Source organism: Diplotaxodon limnothrissa, linkage group LG6, assembly GCF_057381915.1.
Source record: "Diplotaxodon limnothrissa isolate DT_005_m linkage group LG6, D_limnothrissa_male_GT1.1, whole genome shotgun sequence".
Taxonomy (NCBI): domain Eukaryota; kingdom Metazoa; phylum Chordata; class Actinopteri; order Cichliformes; family Cichlidae; genus Diplotaxodon; species Diplotaxodon limnothrissa.
Genome location: NC_140601.1, coordinates 43508854 through 43520117, shown reverse-complemented (window position 1 = coordinate 43520117; position 11264 = coordinate 43508854). Strand labels below are relative to the sequence as shown.

Sequence of the window (11264 nt, the reverse complement as noted above, 5' to 3'; positions counted from 1 at the left end):
ACCTATTAATAAAAATAGTGTACATGTACATACGTGTACATACCTTAATAAAAACAAGCAGATGAGATGTTAGAACGCTTTTATTTTTATTTTAGTGGACACTCAATACAATAGACAGCTGCTGGGGTTTGGGGTTTGTTTAACCTGAGTAGCGAAAAGACCGCGGGGGGGTTGGAAACGATGTGCCGGGAGTCCGCTGTTCTCGCCGGCTCTAATGATCCTCGACCTCGCTGTCTGCTATGGAGCTGGTGGGTCACAGACGTCTCCGAAAACGTCGGAGTGCGTTTGGAAATATATGACATCTTGATAAATCGAGCAGATATTTGAAGTTTACACAGCTACATTCTCGCTTGAAAATAACTTAAAAGTTTATTTTGTGACCCAGAAAGAGTAATATTTAAAAGTTTTTAGCCCCGCTCGTCCGCCATTGCTGCGTTTGAGTTTTGGACGAAATGCATTCTGGGATATTTAGCTGTACCAAGTCCACACAAGTCACCACCAATGCATGCTCAATAAAACGGGCGGAGCGAGAACACATCCGGGACTTTTTTGCGTTCTCGGCTTGATGCGTACTTCGAATTGGAGCAGTACTTGGTCTCCGACTGATGACGTATCACGAGTACACGACAACGCAAGTACGCACAAGTACGCACATTGAGAAAGACCCAAAAACCGGATAGCTCCTCAATTCACAGTAGCATCGCTCTGCTAACATGCTAACAGCACATTTGAGTTACTCACCCCCCTTCCTGTGCTGAATCGTAGCATGAACGAATCACTCACTCACTCACTAGTCATGTCCAAATTCATGGGCTGCATCCTCCTGAGGACCCGTCCTTCGCGGTCTAGGTGGGCCGGGTCCTCAGAAGGTCGGGTAGGCCGGAAGTAAACGGCTATGGAATTGGACGGTCTAGCCTTCAGATTTGCGTCACCGCTGTCTCGGTGGAGTTTAATAAACTCAGCCGTCTGCTCCTTGCTATCTAAAATATAAAAGAACATTGGCGTAAATTCTTGATTGTCTCACACTTCTGTTTAATCAGCCACGAAGGACACACCCGACCCATCCTTCAAATCTGGGGAATTTGTTGGCCGCATTCGGAGGAGTCTACGAATTTGGACAGCCTTCGTCACATCACTGTGACGTAATCGGCCTACAAACGCGTCCTCATGAGGATGCAGACCATGAATTTGGACGTGACCACTCATTCACCACACATTTGAGGAAAATACTAATAAAATAAATGTTCCCTTTAAGAATCTTAATTTTTTTTTTTGCTCTTTTTTGCGCTATAAAAATAGTTGTTTTTCTTTTTCAATCACTCATCTTAGCAGTAGGATTTACATGAAAATAGAAACAAATTAAGTTTGAATGAAAATGTAAATTTTTTGCACTCTCTGGTCAACTGACTCAGTGACTCAAACAAAAACCCATTTTGGTGAGTGACTCATTCAAACTCAGTAAAAAAACTTGAATTTACCATCGTTCCTCATAACCCCGCCCCGTGTCTTCTCCTTTGCTTTCATCATCGTCATATAGAATTTGTCGAACTGCAGTCAGACTCACGGTTTCTGTCTCTGTCTCAGGCTGTAAGGAGTGCTGCGAGCGATGTGTGGGCAGCCTGCCCTGGGCGTCGCTCATCGCCACCATCCTCCTCTACATGGGCGTGGCCTTGTTCTGTGGGTGTGGCCACGAGGCTTTGAGCGGCACCGTCACCATCCTCCAGAACTACTTTGAAGTCATTAGAGCCCCGGGAGACACTCTGGATGTGTTCACCATGTAAGTGTTTCATCTTTTCTCTGTACGGAGTATTAATAATCACTCTTAATAATCACAAACCCCAAACAGAACGAGCTGAAGTCAACTGAAGTGCATAGCCTGTATATAAAAGATGAACGCAGCCATTGGTTTCAGTGTTTTCTCTTTTTTTCTAATTGATAATGGGTCCTAATTGGTGCATCCCATCGATAGTCAAAGGAGCTTGCTCTTTCGAGGATGCCAATGTTCACATTTTGGACAGAGAGGACAGATGGTTTGAAAGAGGAGTGAAAGAAGCATCTATGTCCACTGTGAGCGACCATCTTTGAACAGAGGCGGGGTTTACGACACCAACTCTCTGCCATCTATAATCCAGTTTTGAGATCCCTCCCCAGACGCCTGAACGCCCACTCACATCCTGGGCCATCTGACCTCAGGAATTCGCATGATAGGGTGGGGCCAGGTTTCACAATGAACACACCTGAAACTCTGGCTGATTGGGACCCACACCCAGTTTCACACCTTGGCTCAGGCGATTAGAGGATCATCAGGGGGTCCTTTGTCCCTCTGTGGGGGGAAACTCCCACTAGGTTTAAATCTGGGACTCCCCACCATTTGACCTTAGAACTGAAGAAGCTTCTCGGATGAGAGGTGAAACGTCTTCAAGCAACTTAAAGAAGTCCAGACGCTTCTCTTTGCAAGCTCCTTAGACTACGATGACCTGGAGGACTGAGAACCTTCACAGACATCCCATCGCTAGTAATATCCAAAATAAAATTCTAAAACTTCACTCACCAGAAATGGAGCGTAGGCTATTTACAGCACAAGAAACTGTATTATTGGGCACAGTTTGTCTCAAGTTCAGGCCACGCCCCTTCCTGCTATACAGCTATAAATCCCTTGTTGGCCCACACAGTTGTTTGTTCTAGTTTCTTACCCCGCCCCTCCAGGCCCGGGAACCCGCACCTCTTCCTTTATTACGTGGTCTCCAACCTGCAGCCTTTGAGCTAGCTCGTAGCCTCTGGGCTAGCCTGTTGCTTCATTATTATTAAAAGTGTTTCATTCACATCATCGTTGCCATCCACCTGTCAATCAAAGAGACCACGCCCCTAACCGTGCATGCAGTCATGCCGTCTGTAAACATGATTATTTCTGCTGTAACCTTTTAACAGTGTAGAGACCGACTCACTGCTGGAGCTTCTAGTGGACACTACTGGAACTGCAGTTTTTGGCTCTTCAATGTTTTTTTTAAAAAAAATGTAAACAGACACACGAGAAAATAAAGATAAAATTAGGAATGGCTACATTTACACCACTTACATTTTTAATGTGAATAAATCCTCCATGATTCTCTGGTTTCTGGCAGTTCCTCGTGGTGATTTAGCTGAAGAAGTCTGAAGAGCACTCGAAGCATGAAAATAAATAAGCAGTCATTAATTAGCGACGCTGTGATGTGTGTCCTCTCCGCAGCATCGACATCCTGAAGTACATAATTTATGGCCTTGCAGCTGGATTCTTTGTGTTTGGAGTGCTGCTGCTGGTGGAGGGCTTTTTCACCACCGGAGCCATCCGCGATCTCTACGGAGAGTTCAAGATCACTGCCTGCGGACGCTGCCTTACTGCATTCGTGAGTCAAAACTTCTAAAACTCGTCAAGACATATTTGTGTTTAAGTTAGTATTAATTTAAACAAAGAAGCTGCTGGAAGGATAGACGTGGTGACCCTTTCCTATTTTATACAAACTCCACTTTGCTAATGAGGGCCAATAATTAGCTTGATGTCACATGACCATAAATGACCGCAAAAGGTCAGCATCACTGATATTTACTTGGATGTGCAGAGTAGTATGATTCATATTGACCATTATTGACATTAAAGTTGTTTTACACACACACGCACGCACACACACACACATACATACACACAGACACACACACACACATACGCGCTCACACACACACACACACAGTGATTACGGCCCTTTTTAAACATCTACAGTTGCTTTTATCTGGATCAAACACTTATTTGCACAAACTTTATAACTTATAACTTAAGTGATGTCGTTGTGGCACTTTAACGTTTCCTGCAAATAAATGTTTGCAGTAAACAGCACAGTCATGTTCATCATGTTCATCACAAAAGTACTGTTGGTTTCTGAGGTTTGTATTCGTCTAGTCAGCTACATCTGGAAACTGTGACAGATATTAGAGTGGCGTGCATGCGTCAGTGCAGCCACTCAGCTCTGCGGCTGATGAAGACGAATGTGCATTTTGCACTTTTTTTAGTCCAACCTGAATAAAGACTTTTGTGAGCTCTGCTGAACGCGATGCACAGCAGTGCGAGACTAACGTGTGCCTGTGTTTGCAGCTGATGTTCCTGGCCTACCTGTTCTTCCTGGTGTGGCTCGGGGTGACAGCATTCACCAGCCTGCCGGTCTTCATGTACTTCAACGTTTGGTCCATGTGTCAGAACACCAGCTCGGTGGAGGGAACCAACCTCTGCCTGGACCTGCGTCAGTTTGGTACGCAGACTTTGGACCCTTTGCTCTTTGCACCCTGATGTTAAATGAACTTCCAATCATGAACAGCTACATTTCTAACTTACAAAAGAATTTCGTTTCTTTGTGGTTAGACCTCTGCAGGCTTTGCACAACGCATTTTCTGAGTTTGAGTTAAACAAGGAGGACTGGTTTTCCCAGTTTGATGCAGTTTATGTGAGATGCTGTAAACAGGAAGACTGACGAGTTCAGCTTGATGAGCTCAGCTGCCTTTAAACAAATGACTGTAATTTCTCCGTGCTGCTGCTCCGAGCTCAGACCGGCCCCTCCCATTGATCCGTGCACCTCTAATTTATGTGTGGAACATCTTTTCCTTCACTTTGTTGGATTTAGCAGACTGGAAATCTTCTTCATACGCTGCTGTTCAGATTTTTAACTCAGCCTGTTCTTTGTTCTGTGATTAAAAGTAAGATCCTGGATCACCCGATCGCTGCTTAGAGCAGGCAGGTTAATGGTGACTCACCAAAACACCAAACTGGCACATATCATGGAAAAACCTGTGTGTGTGCAGAAGAAGTGCCAAATACCAGCAGAAAGCTGCAAAGCCTTCCAGGCGCTGCAACGACATCCGAGTATCGGACGCTCGAGAGGAAAAACATTGATCTGAAATATCTGCAAATTCATTAATGACAGAAAACGTCCGAGCTCGGCCTGTCGGTCGGTGTTTCTGGTGTTTGATGAAGTCCTGAACATGTGTTTGAGGGGTTAGACAGCTGAGCCTGTGTGAAATGTGGGTGTGACTGAATAACAGCAGCGACGGCGGTCTGGCTCTCTTCAGACATCCTGAGAACAGATCACAGAAATGTCAGGAAGCAGTAACGGGACATGTTTGTCTCTGGGTGTCGCTGCCTGCATTCACTCAGGAGCCACGGCTCCACCTTAAATCAGTACAATGTCAGATGTCATTCGGCATATAAGGTGCCAGAAGTTGGCCCGGTTAGGCCCAGAGGTGCCAGCTGTCTGGGTTCTTTATGCAGATTATTTTTCTGCCTGATTATCATCACCTGTCTTTCCAAACAGCATGTTAGCACGACTTAGCTCAAAACCTCCTTAAATGTTCACACAGACAGACTTCAGCTGGTGGATGCTGAACATTACTGTGTGCACGATGCAGCACTGCCCACCATGTTGTTCTCAGGATGCCTACATTAAAACAAAAGGCACCACCAGAGGCCTTGTGTGCGCTCGCTCACTGCGCTGCCATCTGCTGTTCAACATTTAGACTGCAGCAGGCCTCAGTCAGCAAACTAATGAAGATTTCTCAGGAGGAAAAACATTAAAGATGAACTCCTGGTTCATGAGGCGCTGCGCTCTGGACTGTGATTACTTCAAGGCCGTTCCCAGCGGCCGACAGTCCAGGAGCGGGGAAGCGTTGATCTTGGTCAGCTTTAATTAAAGAAACGCAGGGACCGTCCGAGCGCTGCGATAGGCAGAGATTCCCCGGTTCCTTCATCAACCACAGAGGACGAGGAGAGGCTAACAGAGCGTTTGTGCTTCTCAGGAGCGGTGACCATCTCCGAGGAGAGGAAGTTGTGCACGCAGTCCGAGAAGTTCGTCAAGATGTGCGAATCCAACGAGGTGAGAACGCAGCAAAAACACGTACACGTGATAACCCGTCAGCACAAATCCACCGCATCATGCGTATGTTGTGTTGCAGCTGGACTTGACCTTCCACCTGTTCGTGTGCGCACTAGCAGGAGCAGGAGCTGCTGTCATCGCCATGGTAAGAACCATCATTCTCATATCTGATTGGTTATAATTTGTTCTGCCATTATGGTTTTTAATGATTGGTGCAAACGAAGGAAACAGACATCGTCCCTGCAGACAGGGAGACAAAAGAGTCAGAGTGTAAAATCCAGTCCTGCACGTCTGCAGTGAGACAGGCGGTGAGTCACCGGCGTCTCCAGATCCGAGGCGTGGAGACGCTCACGTCCTTCCATCCTCGCTCCAAGCACACATTCACAAACCTGAGCCTTTCTGAATAATCTCCGATCTTTCCCGTGCGCAGATCTGTACAAGAACCAAAGCACCGGCACTCGTCCACACACACAAATCTGTTGTGCGGCAGGAAGCAGCGTGAGGGACGTTTCATTTGTCAACTTACTGAAGGGGATGAAACCGCGTGGTGCTGCATGTGAATGCTAAAATGCTAAAATGAAGAGTATATCACACACACGGCACAGCAACAGCAGTGAGTTGCTGCGCCGTGCTTTAACACTAGGGGCCGCCAGAGGGAGCGGCTCGTGTGCACAGTGTGGGATTAACGGCATTAGACTCGACCCGTGTTCAGGGCTGTACCTGTGTTTGCTCCAGGAAGGTGACTACATGTGCACTTCCTCTATTAAATTCAAGTAAACCTGTTAAAAACATACAGCTGCTGTTTTTAGCCCTGAGTGGCAGAAACAAGGTAAACACATCCTGTCCTCCTTCTGCCTTTAAAGGCGAGATGTGACCCCCTCATCTGGCCTCCCCCTCCTTTTCCTGCAGCACTGATGTGATGGTGTAGGAACAGTCCAAACCAGCTGATCCCAGATAAGCCGCTCAATCTGTCTGCAGCGTCAGCGTGCAGCGGACGAGTCGGTGATGTTTGATCAGTCTCCTGCGTTTCCCCTCAGGTGCACTTCCTGATGGCTCTAGCCGCTAACTGGGGCTACCTGAAGGACGCCAGTCGGATGCAGAAGTACGAGGACATCAAGTCGAAGGAGGAGCAGGAGCTGCACGACATCCACTCTACACGCTCCAAAGAACGCCTCAATGCCTACACATAAACACGCCGCCACGAGGAACGACACACACACACTTACCTGTCAGACACACACGCACACACGGGTGAAAAAGATTCATTCAAACAAATTTACAGACACGAGTAGGCAGAAATTAGAGGATAAGAAACCCATGAGATCACCGACGCCCTCCTCATCCTCAGCTCTGATCATTGCTGGTCTGCTCCAAGTTTAACACGATAAATCGTCCAGATTCACCGAACATAAAGCGGTCAGACATTTTAGTCTGAAGGTTTCTGAATGTGATGGTGTGAGTTTTCAGGCCTTTCAGAGTAAAATGCTGCACAAACAAAAGTTCTCACTGCATAACACAAACCAGCGTAACGAGGAAATGCCAAAAATCACCGCGGACGAACCCAAAGAAGGAGAATTATTTCAATCTGATCGCCTAAAGACTCCAAACAGCAACGATCTACAGCAGACGCATGAGGACGGCGTCCGTGAGCTCATCGGCAACACACACACACACACACACACACACACACACACACACACACACACACACACATGGAGACATGTAGATGTGACTGAATGGTCGGTGTTTGGTGGTGTCATGCTGTGTTGTGTCGTTCGCCACGCTATGATGATGGTGTCACAGAGAAATAAGGTCCCCGAGGAAATTTGTGCCTCCCGGGTACAAATGGGTAGCTTTGCCAACTCCCCCCACCCCCTCCTTTCTCCCTCCCTGACCTCTGACCTCTTCACGTTGAGCCCAGTTTCATTAGTTGTTTCGTAGTTTCTCGTGTGGTCGTTTGCGGCGGTGGGGGGTGGGGCGGGGTTTTGGAAACAAAAGCACTGGATTGGTTAACATCCAGCAGATGGTCGGAGACCCGCCTGAGGTTAGCGTTGAGCTCGAGCTTTGGTTATATTGTTTTCAACCATAACCACGGGCCGATCACGACGACCTGCAGGAGAGATTTTACCCGTTAATTGCGGAGCGCCGATGATCGCAGAAGAATCGATGTCACGAACACGACCAAATTCTCTCAATGCGTCTCTATTTCTGCGTATCGTATTCTTCTTTTTATTCTGAGGCTGACAGCACGCACGGTGGCAGCGGGGGTGCAGCTAGTGAAACGGGGCTCCCTCCTCCCCCCCCCTCTTCGTCCCCTGATTGTAAAAACTTGTGATTCGTCCTGAGAAACAGCACATCTTAGCAGCACAAAGTCTTTTAGTCATCATCTCATCCGTCTGTTACGTAACGTTTTCTCACTTTTCAGGGATTTTGCCACATTTTTATTCGGATTCTTTCTGTGTGATTTTAGCACCGGGGTATTTAAACGGGGGGGGGGGGGGGGGGCTGTAACATTACCAGGTGATGATTCAGTATTTCAGCGATTCTGCACACACACACACACACACACACACACACAAGCGTATACACCAGTCATCTCGAGCGATTCGTTGTTCTCATGCTTCCTGTTTTGCGTTCTTTGGCGACGCCCTGATGCGACCAAAACGTTATTTGTAAGTTGAGTCAGAAAAATCAGCGACACCAACCGCAGGCTGACGGCGGCAGAGGATCGGCAGGAATTCTGGGTAGTGTTTGTGTGTTGGCGGTGGTGGAGGTGGTGGTGTCTGAAGCAGATTGTAGGGCGGAGGAAGAGGAACGACATTCCAGCGAATAAGCTAATGGTTCAGGGCTGAGCTGCTGGACTGTGGTTGCCGGCTGCTCTCGTGTCCTGTAACGCTCTCCTCGGGTTGCTGGGTTATTCTGGACCAGCGGAGCTTCCCAGTTCTCCACAGTCGCAGTTCACCACGCGAGGTTTTATCAGCAGATAAAAATGCAGTCAACACATTTAATAAGCTCGACGTCCTTCTAACGCAGTGGGCTCAGGTCCAAACGCTGTTCGGTCTTTGTTCTGTGTTCAGCAAGAGAAGAAGAAGCGTGCAGGCGAGGATGGTGATGACTCTCTATCTGCCAGTAGAGACGACTGAGAGCGAGATGAAGATGATGACATGATGGTTTGATTTGATGAGACTACCGGCACACACACACACACACACACACACACACACACACACACTCCACCACCGCCATCACTCTGAGCCATAACTCTTTACTTTTCACGATGACATTTCACTATTTTATTATCAACTTTTAATCTTTGAAACTTTTTAAATGTGAAATCATTTAATTAGAAAAAAGAAATGTGTTTTTTTTTCTCTTTTCCTTTCGCGTGTGGGCGGTGCTAAAGCGCTGCACCGACGTTAACTCTGTATAAAGATATACATATATGTGAAACAGTCGAGGTGAGCAGCCGGGAGGAGGATTTCCTATGGGTTACAGAGTCCGGAGGGGGCGGCGGTTCAGTCCCAATGTCCTGATCCTCTGCTCCCCGCGCACAGCTGCACTTACACCTCGACGCTCCCGAGCCGCAGTAAAAGGTTTAAACCGGCGCCTCGGCTCCAATAACCACGACGACCAAAGTCCAGATTCGCTGGCTTCACACGTTGGTCATCCTGATTTGTTGTGACTCTCTAAACAGTTATTTTGAGTGATTCAACGATGGGTCGCCATCTGCCTCAGCCAATCAGCACGTGGAAAACGTTGTTTGCCGCCAGCTTTGTGGCTCGACGTCCTGCTCGTGTGTTTTAAATACTTTAATGACCTTATAACCAGTGTTGCCAACTCCTCAGTAAGGAAAATCGCTATTGGCTGTCCCAAAAGTCGCTAGAAGTTGACAAATGACGTCATCGTCCAATTTGCATAATTGGTCATGCTAATCTAATTGTAACCTATGTTGTTGGAGAGAGAAATAACATCGTGGAAGAGACATAAAGTGAGTAAAAAACGTCCTAAATGCATTTAGAGTTTATTTAGAACTACAAATTAAATTTATTTTAGCAATTATTGTTTTTTAATGTCACAATTCCAACCCTGCTCCTTTACCCGGGCTTGGACCGGCAAAAGTGACCCGAAATTGGCACTCTGGTGGAGTTACTGTCTGTGTGTGTTTATAAGTAGTTTTAAACCTTGTGATCCACAAAACAGCATAAGAGTAAAAGAACTGACTGCGTTACAGTCAGTGCGGAGCGGCGGCTTCGCTCATGCACGATTCATTTGCCGTTTGGACGCACAGGTGTGAACGTCTCCTGCCCTGATAGCAGCGGGGGGAGGACTGTCCTCCACCCGTGAGCGCTTTGGCACGGGTGAGGTGCCCACGGCAGCACCGCTGCTTGTTGAGAGTAAGAGCGATCCGCGCTTTCACGTCAAAAAGTCGTCATAAATAAGTCTCCAATAACACCGGAAAAAGTCGCCAGATTTGTCGCTAGTCGCTTTTTAGAAAAAAAGTCGCTGAAAACTCGCTAAACATAGCGACAAATTCGCTAAGTTGGCAACACTGCTTATAACTTAATGCTAAAAAACTAATTTCACTTATTTAAAAAATGTGTGCAAGCTGATTGGTTTAAACTCAGATAAAAGCTTTGATGTTAGACAGCACAGATGCTGATTGGCTGAAGCATTCACGGGACGCCATCCAATCAGGACGTGTTGGGAGCGTCTGCGTTTACAGCAGACATAAAGAGCAGTTAGCGTCTCAAGCCGTGCTCGCTGCTTCGTGTAACTGCAGCTGACCAAAGTACAAAAAGCACCGCGGCGTCATCGAGGGGCGCCTCCGCCGGACTCGCGTCCTGTTCAGGTGTGTCCCGGCTGCACACGGTCAGTATTTTTAAGGGTCTAGTTTTACAGTAACAGTATTCTATCATTTCATTGCCTGACAATGGATGTCTTGTCAGTGTTTTTAACCTCAGATAAAAGAAAAAATAGTTTTTTGTGCACTTATTGACCATCGTGAGCTCTCTCTCTTATTCTTGGTGTGTAAGTGCATTGAGATCCCCACTGTGGGACCCGTGTATAGTCTTGCAGCATTGGTTATAACCTGAAGAAATAACAATGATGAAAACGAATGAATTCATAATAATGAAGATAATCTTATACTACATAAAAAAGACAGTGACTCTAGTTGTTGTTTGTGGCATGGTTATGCATTCAATGGTCATAATTTTAACGATTAAAATAAGACAAAAAAAAGTCATTTTTTTCCACTGGCGCTGTTCTGCTGTTTTTATTTTCCACTTTTCCGTGTGCAGTATTGCCGTTCCTGTTGCTAATGGTGTTGCTAAGCTAGCTTGCTTGCTCAGTTGTTTACCACCAGAGCAATAT

At 46.7% G+C, this 11264-nt stretch overlaps 1 protein-coding gene across 1 annotated transcript; it reads left to right on the top strand.

Moving 5' to 3' along the window:
• The first annotated feature begins 565 nt into the window (after positions 1 to 565).
• Positions 566 to 7081, top strand: LOC146631320 (neuronal membrane glycoprotein M6-a-like). Its single transcript, XM_085356669.1, has 7 exons — positions 566 to 635; positions 1585 to 1777; positions 3227 to 3383; positions 4124 to 4277; positions 5815 to 5891; positions 5971 to 6036; positions 6929 to 7081. The coding sequence occupies exons 1-7, from the start codon at positions 566 to 568 to the stop codon at positions 7079 to 7081; spliced, it is 870 nt and encodes a 289-aa protein (XP_085212795.1).
• Positions 7082 to 11264: the final 4183 nt, after the last annotated feature.